The sequence below is a fragment of the Homalodisca vitripennis genome, chromosome 2 (assembly GCF_021130785.1).
Source record: "Homalodisca vitripennis isolate AUS2020 chromosome 2, UT_GWSS_2.1, whole genome shotgun sequence".
NCBI classification, from domain to species: Eukaryota; Metazoa; Arthropoda; class Insecta; order Hemiptera; family Cicadellidae; genus Homalodisca; species Homalodisca vitripennis.
Window position 1 is genome coordinate 47,548,565 of NC_060208.1, and position 16,623 is coordinate 47,565,187.

The 16,623-nt window shown below is 32.9% G+C and overlaps 1 protein-coding gene across 2 annotated transcripts in view; it reads right to left on the minus strand.

The window, feature by feature from the left end:
* Nucleotides 1-2,758: 2,758 nt before the first annotated feature.
* LOC124353904 (centrosomal protein 20) overlaps nt 2,759-16,623 on the minus strand; it is a 31,862-nt gene continuing 17,997 nt past the window's right edge. The window contains exons 3-6 of one of the 2 annotated variants that reach the window (XM_046803957.1): nt 15,578-15,726; nt 10,892-11,162; nt 7,603-7,687; nt 2,759-2,899 (exon numbers count right to left, since the gene is read on the minus strand). In XM_046803957.1, coding sequence (XP_046659913.1) covers nt 2,839-2,899; nt 7,603-7,687; nt 10,892-11,141 — 396 coding nt within the window. In that variant the 5' untranslated portion in view covers nt 11,142-11,162; nt 15,578-15,726 and the 3' untranslated portion in view covers nt 2,759-2,838. The remainder of the gene's footprint in view (nt 2,900-7,602; nt 7,688-10,891; nt 11,163-15,577; nt 15,727-16,623) is intronic. The other variant, XM_046803958.1, reaches the window with a different exon arrangement.

A 16,623-nucleotide genomic window follows, 5' to 3' on the forward strand; every position in this document is an offset into this window, starting at 1 on the left:
CAAGTTTCAAGGACATATAAACTGTAGATTTTAAAAGTGACAATATAAACAGATATTATATATTCAGTTATATTATTTAAGTTAATCATTATTATAAAGCTTCTTTTTTTTCTTAAAAGGCAATTTTGCCTACACCTCTTTTAATAGTGGCATTATACAGGTTTACATTGTATCCAAAATGTAAAAGAATTACAAAAAAAATGTCCAAATGCATTCCAAATTATTTTAATTTTATTTTATTATAACTTTCAACATTTACGTTTATGAGTGTTGATTGGTGGAATGTTTTGAAAAAAAAATGGTAATCCAGATCACAGGTACTCTTTGCTTTGTCTAGGACATGCTCATCTACAAAACCTGTTAGATTTATTGACTATAGAAAAAACTATAAAATTTGTGTTTTTAAAATCCAGCAGATTTTTAGATAAAAGAATTACTTAGTAGTTGATAAACAAATAAGATAAAATATCTAAAGATGATAAAGATATTATTTGAAACTATAATTTTAATGTTGTTGAAAAGTATATATCGGCCAGTACAAAAGATAATCCTCCAGATAATAGACCCAGCATAGGTGCCACAATGGATCCCTGTGGGACATAGTAATGCAGTATATTTTGTCAAAACTGTCTTCTATATTTGGTTATATAGTAATAAATCATTTAGTTAAAATTAAGATATATGTTCTTACTTTGAAAATAAGATGCCATCCACTGTCATATTTTCCCACGAGTTTCTAGATCTCTAAGCCCACTTGCAATGCAAGATATTATCACTATTAAATACAATGGTTATTCCAATAATTCTCACTTTTGTTCATGAGGAGGTAATGATTGTTTTAACACACACTACAATGTATATTGTCCTGAGCAGAACTATGTTGTTTGCTCAATAAATTATTATCATCAAATAATCTAATTGTACTTGCACATTTTAATAAAGCTGGAAAAATATCCTACTATCAGGAAGAATTTATTAAAAAGTTCAATATAAAGGACATAACATTTTGCAAACTTATGATGTCACTTCCTAACAAGTATTTGTTCACAATAGACAAAATAATACTTTTCACACCTTCTAAGTTCTTTTGAAGGCTTCAAGTTGGGTGAGCGCCTTTTTCCTTTATAAACACTATTCCTCTGAAAAATGAATAAAATGATGAGAATGGTCCTCACAATCACGATTATATTGGTTTAGAATACAACCTGCTCACTGTCTGAAGAGCTATTCCTTGCACTACCAGACCACCTGCCTATAGTATTCTTGCCACAGAGCATTGGCTCATATCTTTTACCAATACAATAGCACAGAATTCTTCGGACTACCTGACCACCTGCCTATAGTATTCTTGCCACAGAGCATTAGCTCATATCTTTTACCAATACAATAGCACAGAATTCTTCGCACTACCAGACCACCTGCCTATAGTATTCTTGCCACAGAGCATTGGCTCATATCTTTTACCAATACAATAGCACAGAATTCTTCGCACTACCAGACCACCTGCCTATAGTATTCTTGCCACAGAGCATTGGCTCATATCTTTTACCAATACAATAGCACAGAATTCTTCGCACTACCAGACCACCTGCCTATAGTATTCTTGCCACAGAGCATTGGCTCATATCTTTTACCAATACAATAGCACAGAATTCTTCGCACTACCAGACCACCTGCCTATAGTATTCTTGCCACAGAGCATTGGCTCATATCTTTTACCAATACAATAGCACAGAATTCTTCGCATTACCAGACCACCTGCCTATAGTATTCTTGCCACAGAGCATTGGCTCATATCTTTTACCAATACAATAGCACAGAATTCTTCGCACTACCAGACCACCTGCCTATAGTATTCTTGCCACAGAGCATTGGCTCATATCTTTTACCAATACAATAGCACAGAATTCTTCGCACTACCAGACCACCTGCCTATAGTATTCTTGCCACAGAGCATTGGCTCATATCTTTTACCAATACAATAGCACAGAATTCTTTGCACTACCAGACCACCTGCCTATAGTATTCTTGCCACAGAGCATTGGCTCATATCTTTCACCAGTACAATAGCTCAGAATTCTTCGCACTACCAGACCACCTGCCTATAGTATTCTTGCCACAGAGCATTGGCTCATATCTTTCACCAGTACAATAGCTCAGAATTCTTCGCACTACCAGACCACCTGCCTATAGTATTCTTGCCACAGAGCATTGGTCCATATCTTTTACCAATACAATAGCACAGAATTCTTCGCATTACCAGACCACCTGCCTATAGTATTCTTGCCACAGAGCATTGGCTCATATCTTTTACCAATACAATAGCACAGAATTCTTTGCACTACCAGACCACCTGCCTATAGTATTCTTGCCACAGAGCATTGGCTCATATCTTTCACCAGTACAATAGCTCAGAATTCTTCGCACTACCAGACCACCTGCCTATAGTATTCTTGCCACAGAGCATTGGCTCATATCTTTCACCAGTACAATAGCTCAGAATTCTTCGCACTACCAGACCACCTGCCTATAGTATTCTTGCCACAGAGCATTGGCTCATATCTTTCACCAGTACAATAGCTCAGAATTCTTCGCACTACCAGACCACTTGCCTATAGCATTCTTGCCATAGAGCATTGGTCCATACTTTCACCATAGCATATAATTCAAGAACCTAACGGATATTAATGAGAATAGCACAATGACAAATTGTTTTCTCCCTAACCAATTTTCAGTTTGGGTGCTAAAATAAAATAAATTACAAATTAAAATTTTATTGGCAAGTACAAAATAGAAATACATAACATATCCACAGTTAATGCATAAATGCATTCATAATCAGTCCTTGTCTTTGGTTTTGACCTCTTTTACAGTGGTTAGGACAGCCAGCAGCAAAGGCCTGGAAAAAAGTTTAATTGAAGATTTATACAAAACTATACTGAAATATAAACATACAGAATTAGTTTACAATGTCATTAAAATAGTTTCTGACGTTGTATTATTAAGCTCTAGGAAAATCACCTAATCTTATCAATCTGAATCCTTTCATCAAGTCTGTAACATCGATCTGCACACTCAGCACTGTTAGATTGATGACATTCTTCTCCTTGAATCTAGTTGTCTTGGCTTTCCTTCGGTAGTCTGATCATCATATTTATTACGTGAAGTAGTTTAGTACTTGGTAAAGCAATGCTGAGAAAATTGATATCACTTGTTCGCCTCAATTGGAAATAGGCTACAGCTGTCTTAGGGATTTGTTCATACTAATATATGTGATGGTGGATTAGGCATATGAATGACACTGAAGGAACAGTGTCTGGAGCTTTATATAATGTCGATTGGACTATAGGAAATGAGCTGTTGTTCACCACTGATAGATGTTCACAGCCTTGATGTAATCTATAAAATAGATCAAGTACTAACATGTAGATCAGTAACACTAATCTGGACTTGACATTCGAAGACGGTAGATTTCAATCCTCTAAACGTAGCATTATATATTTTGTAACATATAATGATGGCAAGTTCTATTATCCTTGCAAAACCATTCATCGTTAATAATAAACTTTAAACAAAGTATTTAAAGAAGTCAGAAAAAAGGTTCTCAAGATAACAGTAAAATTATCTCCATATATGTGAGAGGCCAGTTGGTCTGTCCATCTACCACATGGTTTAGGTTAATTAAAAGGTACCATTAGCCATCCCATTCTAATAATTTACCTTTTTCTCTGTACTTACACTTACATCAAAACTTGAAATATAAATAAAAAGTAACTTTTCAAATTCACTTTGTTTTATATAAGGTGTGTCAAATCGATTAATAGAGGCAAATTAATGTAGAAACAGTGAACAAAATACTTTTGTCACACAACCAATCGAGAACGGTTTAAAAATATGTTCATGAATTTGGATTTCAAGTATGTGTTACATTTGGGATTTGAATCTTGAGTTTCAAATGAGGATATGAAATGTAATATTGAAAATATATGAGGTGTGTTCAAACAGTAATGAGAATATTTAAGTTTTGAGGGTTTTAAGAGTCCCATTGTTAAGATTTTTTTTATTATGATGGTACTAACGCTCCTGAAGTATAATACAATTTCCAGCTGTATTCATTATTTACTTTTTCAGTGGTAGCTGCTAAGATTAGATGTTATATGAATTCAGCAATTTTCATTTGTTAAAAAAAAATGGATCAAAGAATTTGTATCAAAGTTTGTGTGGAATAAGAAATAAACTGTAACAATATGTGGGAAATGTTAACAAATAATGGAGTGCCTGGGGTTTAGACCTTGGATTACAATTATAGTGAATGAATTTATATGTTTGATGTAGTATTTTGTTTTTTAAATTATAAATTGCAATGTTTACTAACAATTTTATTGTGCTCTTCATTTTTTCATTGATTAAACAATTACTATAAAAAATTAAGTTTTAAGAGTATAGTTTTGCTTTAACAGTATTTTTTTTATATGTGAAATTTCACCTAAATAGTTGTAGAAGAACATCAGTTAAAGATACTAGTGTATATTAAGGGTTGTAGGGCACTTGAAAATGTAGTAAAACGTGGAGGAGAGAGCGGAGCGGCAAGTGCAGCGGAATTTTTTGGCTACTTTTTTATACTGCCCTGTATATGTTGTGTATACAGTATACTCGTATAACAGGGAAAATTCAGTGTTTTGGCGGATAATTCTTGTATATGTTTAATAGAAATTTTATTTAAGACAATGTTTTTCAATTAAACTTTTACAACAAATTTGGTATTTATTCGTTTTTGTATTATAGTTTTAAATTTGATTTAAAACTGCAGTTCATTATTGGATGATCAGTTAAATAATAGATAGACGGATTATTAAAAACCAATTTAAGTAAAAAAAAAATATAATAATGAATTAGGTTAATGTGAAATAATAAACAACAGTAGAGGAGTAACCTCTTTAAGAGCTAATTCAAGCGAAGAGCAGGATGGATTGGTACCTCACTTAAAAACAGAATTTGTCTATAAAACAAATTTTTAAAAACTTTCTTGTAAAACCTACAAGTTCTGGGAAAAATATAATAGCAAGATACATTTATACATTGAAATATATAAAAAAAAGTAAGTGAAATTTATGTATTTATTCTCTTCAGAAATAAAAACTCCAAAGTAGCAAGAATTTACCTAACTTCGATTGGGAAAAAACTGTTTGTGGCCAACAAACTGATAAGGTAAAGTGCAAATTTATCTGCAAGATATGAAAGAATTACTGTATAAAATGAACCCTACGGAGTTTACAGAAGGATATTTCACATCTAGATGTTTGGATAATTGTTTTTCAACACAGCAAGTAATCAGACTATTGAGCAAACCTTGATGAAAGGAATTAGTGTTGAAGGAGGTCCTTTTCAACGTGGTGCCATTGAAAGTGTAAGTGAATGGATCAGGTAAGTTATTTATAGCTATATTATTAAAGTCATATAAAATTATATTATATACCTATAAAAAACTCATAAACACACTGATTCAATTGATGCTAAATTAGAAAGTGATAATAATGATGTAAAAATATTGGTGGACTTCTTCAAACAACAGAACCATTTTCTTAACACAAATGTTATTACGTCATTATTGCAACGGGAATTATTGGAGATAAAGAGATAATTGTTACAATGCTTTTGAAGAAAGTTTTTGAAGCAATGAAGAAAACAGAGAAACAATATCTAAGCAAATTGAAATTATTATAGAAAAAGAAAAGAAATCCTCTAATAGAGAAAAAATCAAATTAAAATTATTTTAAAACGTGGGTATATATGGATATGATTCTGAAACCAAAGTGCAGTTTTCGCAGTGGAAGACTTCAAGTTCACCACATCCGAAAAAAGCATGGCAAAGCCAGTCGAAGGTGAAGACAATGTTAGTGATTTTTATTTTATTCTACCGGTATTGTGATTTGTGAATTTACACCTGGAGGACAGACCAGGAATTAACCAGGAATACTATAAATGTATCCTCCAGCATTTTCGTGAAAAGGTGCGGAAAAATGTCTGCATTGTGGAAAGACAGGAGTTGCGTGCTACACCATGACAATGCTCTTAATTATTGTGCCTTCTCCATCATTGAACCTTCGACCAAATTCAAAATTCCTGTGCTTTCACATCCGCCTTACTCTTCTAATTTGGCCTTTGCGGACTTCTACCTGTTTCCTAAACTGAAATTTTCACTGAAAGGGAAGCGATTTGACTCAATTGAAGACCAGGCAAATATTGAGAGCGTCCGTAAAACACACTTCAGGAAAAAAATTTCCAGGAATAATTCCAAAAGAGAAAACACCATTGAAGTCGGTGTTTACAGTCAGAAGGAGACTACTTTGAAAAAGATACACACAGTAGGATGTAAGTACCGCCCATTGTACCATTACCAGCCCATTCTTAAACTTCCAATTACACCTCGTAATTTTCAAAGTGTTCAAATAAATCCAATCTTTTGATTCTACACCTAAAAACATAATTGTAAATAAATTTAACAATTTTAAAAATATCAGGTGACGCTCTTACTAGTTTTCCTTTCGACACAAAGTCAGTAAACTGGGTGTACAGGCTGAATCTTCTGCTAATAATGCACCACTACATTGTTCACAATTTTCTTTTGCATCTATTTTTTGAACTAAAACCCCACAAATGGAGTATCACACATTACTTTTATAATAAGATGTTTCAAAACTATCTACAATACATTTCATGTGTTAAAATTCATCAATGCCACCTGTTTTATCATTAGCTTCAACTACCTGTGATGCTTCGTTGAAGCTTATTACAGAATTCAGGTGGTTTAAATCGAACCTTAAACAATTGCCTTTATCAGATGGTTAAACACTGTTACGAAACATCAGTTTTCTTAATTGTTTAACATTTGTGTCATTGTTATTTCCTCCATGGGATCTTTGTCATTTATACATTTTAAGTTTTCCTTTTTTATTCGACTTTGAAATGTTTGACAAACAGATGTTTCATTAGCAAAAACTCTAGCTTGCATGCAATGCTGGAGCTTAGTTTTGGCTGCTAATTGTACATTCATCTTTTGATTTATATAAAATATATGTTTATTTGACAACTTGTTTGAAAGACCCTCTTCCTTTTGCAATGAAATCAGTCTTTGAAGGTACTTATTATTTATAGTTCCATTTTCAGATTCTATGGTACACTTATCTGCTAATATATTTTTAGTAAGTTTAAGCATGTGACATGCATCCAAGATTACAATAAGCTTACAATTTACTCCCTTAAATGTTAAATGTTACACAGAAAAAAGGTATCGCTGGAAATTGGCATCCAAGGTTTTTCATTACCATTATGTTTGTACTCGTACCGTCAAATGTGACATTATGGACTTGTACACCAACTTCAAATAACTTTAATATATACATATTTAATAATTTTGATAACACCTCAGAGCTTATCTTGTGAAACAGCTACACACATAATAACCACCAGCAGTGTCTGGCAACAATAGCAACCAGCTGAACAGCCCACAAGTGGAGGGAGGAGATTAGACACCCAGCGCCCTATCTAGTATGATTATACATCGATGCCACAGAATTATTAACAAATATTGCAACAACTTACAACTGGCTCGTAGAGGGTGAGTCCTTTACATTCAGCTGTTTACATAGCTCCTCCCTGGACAGCTGATTTGAAGAGACAGACGATTCTGCAAAGATAGTTCAAAATGAAATAATGAGTGATCTGAAGATAATTGTTCATATTGACAGTTAGTTAGCCTATTCATAATTCAGTTGTAAATCAGTTTATGAAACTAATTATCTACTAACACTCTCCCTTCTTATGATCAAACCAAACCATTAAAGGTAAAGTTTGCCTTTTGAAGATGATCAAAACTAATAAGAACTAGCCTGAATTGTAGTGAACCTAAGGTTATTAATTATATGGAAACAAGGAACAAATGGGGTGACTCCATAATAACAACTAAACAGCGAAAACTATAATAGTTATGTTGTAAATTCCAAATTAGTGATGATGAAATAATTTCTTGTCATACCACTAAATGTTTCTCTACCATCACAGATTAAATTCTAATTTTTTTCAACAAATACACTATCTGAAAGAGGATAAGCTGAATAATCTTTATGTTAAGGAGGTGTTATTGTGGGGCTTTCCTTGTCTGCTTTTACAACATTGAAGTTTTGTTAACAGATTGTAACGAAATTTCTCATACATTTTAACTTTCCTATCCATCTAGATTTTACAAGTTGATGAATTTGTCTGTAAACGTATCTTTATTTAAATGAGCCCTAGTTTTACAATACAATGAAAAATCATTTAACATTCATGATACATTGTAAAAACACTTTTTTTCAAATACCAACTAAATTTCCACAAAATTAAGCTCTAATGTGTTACTGAAGCTCACATATCATCATGAAATCCCCTTTAATCCATTGTAAATAAGGTAAAAAACAGTGGTGTAGTTCTATCACCTGAGATTTTATGCCATACAAGGCAGAATTTACATAAATAAGTATAAAAAATTGTTTCATACCTAATTTTAAAAGTATTACATTGTATTTAAAAAATACTTACATAAAAAATGTATAGGTATTTTTTTCCGGATATTTACATTGGCAAATTACATAGTAGAGAAGAGCCCGCAACGCCCAGGCATTCGTTATTTCATAAAAGCTGACAACTTGTCAGTATACGAGTACTATACAGGTATAAACGTACCTCGAGTATGGAGCCTGGGTCGCGGTGGCTTCGACAGTTAACAGGTAGTAAAGGTGAGTGAAATCACAGTTTAAATTCGTAATAGTGTAAAGCTCAGTTTTTATACATTTCAACATTAAACAACGATAGAAAGCTACATGTGCGATGCCGGACACTTAGTATAGTTCCAACCCCCTGCCAGGCACCCCTAAAGTACGATTAATAAAAATAGTACTTTCGTCATATTATAAAACCATCATATTATAAAAAATCATGTTACGGTTAAATCAAATCAAATCAAATCAAATCAAATATCCTTTATTTCCATCAGACATGTAACATGCATTGGATTGCGTCATAAATATTTAAAAAAAACCACATGTACAGTGGCCATCTGTTATAATCACAGTTTGGTCTTTAGACCAAATTTTGTATTATTCTGCTGAGTATTTTGATTTTCATGACAATTTGAAACTGTAGCAATACATTCTTTATCAGAAATTGTTAGTAATTTTACACAACAAAATTGATGTGCAAAATTACATAATTTGAAGTTTTTTAAATAAGTTTTTACTTTCTAATCCTTAATATTTTTTCATTATAAATTCATCCTATAGGATTAACATGGAAAGAAAACCTTATTCCTGTAAAAACACATAAAAATATAAATTATCATATTTAGAATTCCTTTAGAATCTTAAAATATAAGGCCAAGGTGAATGCCAAAATTTTTTTATCTTACCACTGATGGGAATACTTCAAGATTTTGTTAGAAGAAATATTTCCATAAGGATTGTTTGTGTGGCAACTGTTATACACCCCAAAGCTCAATTAAATTATAACATTTCTGTCACTTCTTCCATCAATGAACTTTTGCATCAGAATGTTAAATTTAAATTCTCTATAATATTTGCCAGTAGGTAAACTATTACAGATGTTGTCTGCCATGTAGTTGTTATCATATATTGACTAGGAAGAAAGGAAGCTTTTGAAAAAACTTGATTACTACTTTGAAATTTAGAGAAATTGGAAGAGATTATCTTGCCCTATTTAGGAATTTTTGTGAAAATACAAAAGTTGAAAAGTGTAACCAAAAAATTACTGTTTAGAAATTATAGTAATGATATTAGGTCGGCAAATTTAATATCCTATTTTTTGAATTTTAATCCTCATATATTATAGACGTAAAAAAATAGAAATACAGATTTAGATTGTACTCTCAAATGTTATCCTAAGGCAGATGAGATCGGATTGCTGATAAAGTCAATATTTATTAGTAACTCTACCCTGACCAACTCTTAATAAAAGAACCTCAATGTTGCACACATAAAATCCATTATTTCATTAAAGTAGGGAGCAACTTAAGAAAGCAGTTATAATAAAAGAACCTCAATGTTGCACTCATAAAATCCATTATTTCATTAAAGTAGGGAGCAACTTAAGAAAGCAGTTAATTACTGTACTCACCAGCCATGGTCATTTCCAGAAATATCCTCAGAGAATGAGTTATTTCAATGAGTATATCATGTGCCTTTTATATTGTCAATCAGGAGAAATAGCAGAATGTATCATATCAGAATGTGGGATAGGGAGAATAAAACCACTGCTGGATCTACAGTCTTATTTTATAAAAAGATGAAATTAGTATCAGCAGGACAGTTCTAGGGAACAGAGATCAGCCTCCAATAATAAATCTCACAAAATAGTCTAAGGGTGACATGTACAAAGTCTTCTATCAATAGCTCTGACTATCCATTCTCTAATTCTACATGTAATAGATAAATGGCACAAGCACAAACCTCTTGAGAAAATCACAATCATTATGTGAGTGGTACAATGACTGGATGTTTGGTAATTGTCTGCCGGGACAGGAAAGATAAGTAGAATCGTTTGCTTGCTTGTGGGATGTAGAAGGCTACATTGAATCTAAAGTAGTGTTTGAAAATATTAAGCTGATTCTTACCATCCTGTTTATGTCATAGTGTTTTGAATATTGAAAAAGAAGCAAACACAGATTGATTTCTCTGTGTGTGCTCCATTTTGGCAACGGCTTTGATCGTTCCTTTTATAACTGCAAAATACTCAACACAGCTACTGTATTAACCACCTAAATGTTAATGACACAATTACCTCTCTCATAAATTATACTATGATTATGGTAGTCTTTACTAAATAAATTCTAATGTTGAACCTGCAGAAAACACAGATCCTGAGAAGTTATAGCCACTCCAGTTGAGATACTCTAGGATCAGTTGATTGACCATGCTGATGCTGAGTGGAGGCTGTGGTTTGTTGGCATCAATCAGTTGTTTGTCCAGTCCCAGAGCTAACATCAGCTGATAGTGCAGATCAGCCTTGAGACGTCCATACTGTCCTCTCTCTTCCAGAGATGTCTTCAAGACTACAAAATGCATCATAGCATTTGCAGAACTGCTACTCATGTATCATTTATAAGTAAAAACCTATAGCAAAATTAAGATTATGTAGTAATCCTACCGAAGATAGTAAAACTTTTAGAATATTTGTTGTTCAATTTGGAATTAGACTAACACGCAATGAGTGATCTTAATTACATGCGTAAAGGCAGTTTGACTTTTCTGTAAAAATTCAAATGGTGGAATTTTTGTCTATTTCGATTATTTTTTAGTAGTATCTCTGGAGATACTAAAAGACTAGGTTTTGGTGGAATCCTGAGGATTTTCACCATCTTTGCAGATGAAAAGTGCATTTACTATACAAATAAAAAATTGGCCTAGACAATGAGTTGTATTTAAAGTTTATGTATGAATATAGCCTATACAGTAGAACCTCTCATATCTGACCATGACGGGACTGAGCCATGGTTGGAACGGACAAAAGGTTGAATATCAGGAGGAGCAAAAAACACCTTTCCCAGGTAGAAGAAAACTACATTTATGCAGTGTACTACAATAAGCGAACAACTTTATTTTACTCTTAAATACCGGCATTCGTATGTTGCTGAATATATTTTAAAAAATTACAGTTTTTAAATTTAATGCCCACAATACATCCATCGGGGTTGCATTCGGATGTTGCTTGATATATTTCAGCGCAACGTCAAAGGCGTCTTCAGCAGCAGAATTACTCATTAAAGTTGTCACTTGTTGTTTGCTCTTCATCCGAGTCAATTTCTTCTTCCTCAGCTACGTTCTGAACAATAGCAATGAATTGGTCGTCTCTGAGATTGTCATTAGCTGTAACTTCCAAAACATCACCTTCAACAAGCCACTCTTCGACATCTGTCATCTGGAGATCATGCAGAAACACTTGTAGATTTTGTAATGTTTATCTTTTGTCTGTCTCAAAATCTGCTTCAGGGTTGCTACAGGAGTCCAATAACGAAATTCCCTGACTTTTCCCTGATTTCCAGACCAAATTTTTCATTTTTCCCTGACTTTTTTCGACGCAATCCCCAGGGTTTTTGGCAATTAATGGGTGGAAATAAGCGGTGTTGAGGCTAACAGGGTGGCAAATATAAAAAAGCAAAAAAGCCTGCTTCATGCGCCGCGTCGTCTGCATGCTTGGACTCGGCGCGGCAGCAGTAAGTTTATTTGTGTAAAGGGATTTTATATTTTTCCCTGACCAACGTCGAAATTCCCTGACTTGAGACCGGATTCCCTGACTTTTCCCTGATTTCCAGTCCTGTTTTTTTTCCCTGACTTCCCTGATTTCCCTGACCTGTAGCATCCCTGTGCTTCTGTCGAAGTTGGCTCATGATCAGTCTCGAGTTATTCTTGTTTTAATGATGGCCAAATCTTTTTCCAAACCTTCTGAAGAGTGGTTTGTTTAATTTCATCCCAAGCTGCAGCAACGATATAGATGGCATCTTTTATATCTAAACTTTTCATTGCCTCATTACATCCTTTTTCTGTTTTATCCATGAGAGAGCCGACATATTTTCTTCTGTATCTTCTCTTTAGCCACTCAATGATGCTCTGATCCATAGGCTGTATTAAAGGTGTAATGTGGGGCAGTAAAAATCAAGTCTGAACAGCCTCGCCAACGGAGCACGGTCGGATCACACAGACAGTTGGATATTAGGAGGAGTCGGATGTGGGAAGTTTGGATATGAGAGGTTGTACTGTACAGAATATATGTGCCGGTATATTATACACAGGGGATGAATTCATTGCATAAATAATTAAATTCCAAACTTAAGGATTAAATGTTCAAATTTTAGATTTATTTTAATAGTTTTAAGGTTAAATACAGTACTTAATTTTATTTATTTTAGAAAATACAAAGTTACTAAATTGTAAAAAACAACTGTACTATATTATTAATATTGGTTACACAACTTAAAGTGGTAAAGATCGATAAATAATAATAATTATTATATAAATACACAAAGGCTGTTTTTAGATCCAGCAAGGTTATGAAAATTGGAAAATTGTTTTTGAAATTGCCTGAGGAATAATAATCTTCAAATATTACGGAAATATCAAAATGATTACAAATGTATAACATGCATTATCACTTAGAAAATAGAGTTTCTTATGGGAAAATCTATACTGAATAAAATTTAAAAACAATTAATGATATTAACAGATATCATATTTTTACAATTTATTACCGGTACATCACTGAAAGACTAAAATCTAAGTTTCTGAAGTAAAACATTTATTTATGGATTTGAGATAACTTACTATTTATAAAACAATTATAAACTTTAGTTCTTTGATAAAAAGATGTACAGCCAGTAAGTAGCTTACCAGCATGCCCTCTAAATATCTGTATAGAATAAGACAACACCAACAACAGGATTATTAAAAACTGGGTGCTTTGGTATTATGCAGTGGCCACTATTTTTGGAAGGGGTTTTTTCTACCGGGAACTTATAAAAAATACATTTTTGGAAAGATCAGATTTTATTTGACTTACATTGAAAACTAAGTTACATGTCATTATGATGTTTAGTTCTTGTTTTCTGCCTCCCAAAAGGAAGCAATGTCGGTGAGAAAGAGGCCACTCTGTCACTATCTACTAATTGTTACTAGTCTATATAAGTAGGTAACAAAACACACACACATATTATAAATATAAAAAGTTTACGAGCTCTCATGTAATCTGAGCTTGAATTTTGGTACAATCTCGAGGGATGTTTTTCTTTTTTTCGCTAGAAGTGCGGGGTGGCGGCAAAGATGCCACCCAAGTTTCATTGATAGCAAGGGACATTTCTGAACGGTACTTTCCCAACCTCAGATCAAGTGCCAGATCGTCCCACATAATCTGTGCCGGAAAATCTAAAATTCACTAAATGAAACAATATGTTCATTTAGTAGGTTGTGCAGGTTTATTGGTTCTGCTGTTCTTAGATTACAACCCATAAACTTTTTTCTAGAGAATAAAGTAAATTTTATAAAAGTAAATTTTCATATCCGTACTTTAGTTTAAGTGGAGTCAAAATTATTAGCTATCCATTACAAAATTAATTTTTAATATTATACTTATATTATAATGGATTATGAGGTAATCTAATCCAAAACTATTTTTACTGGGCAATGAAAAATATGCTTACATTGGTACTTTGGGATTATACCGACCACACCCAGACATGAATCGTTATTTGACATTTTGCTTCTACTGATTACTAGATTAGCATAGAACAATATTTCGTCAATATAAAACAGGAATTGTCTTATCGCAAACCCCTCCCCACCCTCAGACAGAGGTCAAAGTCGAGCGGTCTAGTAGATAACGTGATTGCAGAGTCTCGCCGCCCGTTCAGCTGGTGCGTCGCTTTGTTGTACTTCCGTGTTTTACCTCTACATTTCTCCAAACACAAAAATTCAACAAAAACAAACATTACCAAACTAAAACTAAACTCTTTATTGAAAAAACACTCAAAACTTGTTTTTATTCTTGATCACACTCCGCCACCCAAAATGCGAGTGCCTCCGGCCATCAGCGCAGGCTTCGGCAGCCGCGCTGATGTCGACGAAAGAAAAACATCCCTCGAGATAGTACCTATCAGTAAAATATCAAATTCTAGAGGGGCTGATCAGAAATATAAATTGAATTGTAATGGAAAGGCAATTATGTACCGTGCAAATCATGTGATGCCGCGCCCTGCCCTAATCGGGATTATCGAGAAAGATAAGATAACAGCGACAACAATACCGATCACAATACCTGGAAATGCTTGTAATTATGTAGTTAAACAGTTGTTTTTTCGTTCTATTATGTTTGTTTCTATAAATTTAAATTTTTGTGTTCTTCATACTGGTGTGGTCGGTATAATCCCAAAGTACCCTTACATTTTTTACCACTTTAATAATTTTTAGAGAAACCTGCCGTATTTTTATCTCATATTTTCATGAATTGTTTTTGCAACATCTTGCTGTTTTATATATATATATATATATATATATATATAATATATGTATAAACTAATATTGGCTATATTGATTTCTTCAATACAATTTCTTTGGAAAAACTAGGGAACTCAAAAGTTTAACTTTTAAAACCATAAATGGATTTTGTACTTTTTTCTATGCAAGACAATATTTAAAAAAAAAAACACATATCTTCATTCTAAGTTTCATGCTGACAAAAAAAACCATACAAGTTTTGAGTAAAACATGCCAGCAGTTTATAAAAACCTTTGCTAATCAGCCAAACTCTGCTTGCCAGCATACAAGTATATGCTAACTTTAACTAGGGTTAAAATAGGCTAGGCTAAATAAACCTTTCTAGAACTGTTTAAATAAGTTCACTTTTATGACATTTGAATTGAGTTATCTCAGTCAGGGCCCTTTTTCATAAATGATCAATTATATAATGTAATTTTTGGTAGAAGACACTTTTGCAATTCACCCATTCATTTACTTTAATTATTGAATTATAAAATACTTACCGTTTAGTAATTCATCCTCAGAAACCATGACATTCGCTTTACTGAAGAATTGGCCAATTTAAATATAGGCTTAACACCAGTTTTTATAAGTTTAGTTTACTTGTAAAGTAAGGTTATCACTTTGTTTTGTAAACAACTGAAGAACGAAACTGAAAAAAGTATAAACAATAACAAAAATAAAACATTTAAAACAGAACTAGTGCTGCCAGTGTCAACTACAAAAATAATCGTAGGCGAAACTTAAAACTACTTCATTATAAGGTAGAGCTATAAACAGGCATTAATACATACATATGTATATATATGCACCTATGTTTATATATATATATATATATATATATATATATATATATATATATATATATATATATATATATATAAACGCCTTCCTAATGCAATCCTTTAACACAATTATCGCAAAAACCAGAAAAAGCGCACAACGGCTATGCGATATATAGTAGATTACAGCCGTAGACACAGTGGCAAAGTAACTTATTACATAAACAGGTTGCTTGGTGCAAACAGATTTTAAATATATTTGATGAACAGGCTCATTAAACATTGACTCCTTTGATGTTTATCGACTCGGGCCGCGAAGGCTGCAACTTGTTGAAAAACACAATTTTTTCAATTTTAATCTATTAATTTTTTATTTATATTCTCACGAATCTTATTAATGCCTTTGATAGTGTAACAATTTTCTAAATGATTTTGATTGTGCACATTTATAGCGTATGACTGGCTAAACGTGTTTTTTATGTAAGTGTATGGACGTCAAATCGATAGCCAATTACTCTTATGCGTAAGGGATTCGATGTTTGGGCGTCATACGGGTTTTCACAAAAACAAAAGTTAAACTGATAAATTAAGTTTTTAATTTCATAGTTGATATTTCATTTGATAAACTGGGTTGTTTATAGTAATTGAAAATGTTGTCGGTTGACATGATCCTAAAGTTCCACGAGGTTTTAGGCGGTTTACAACCAAAGGCCTGTGATTCCTTGTTTACCCTTTTTATGGTATTAGTTAACACCAATATTTGTTTA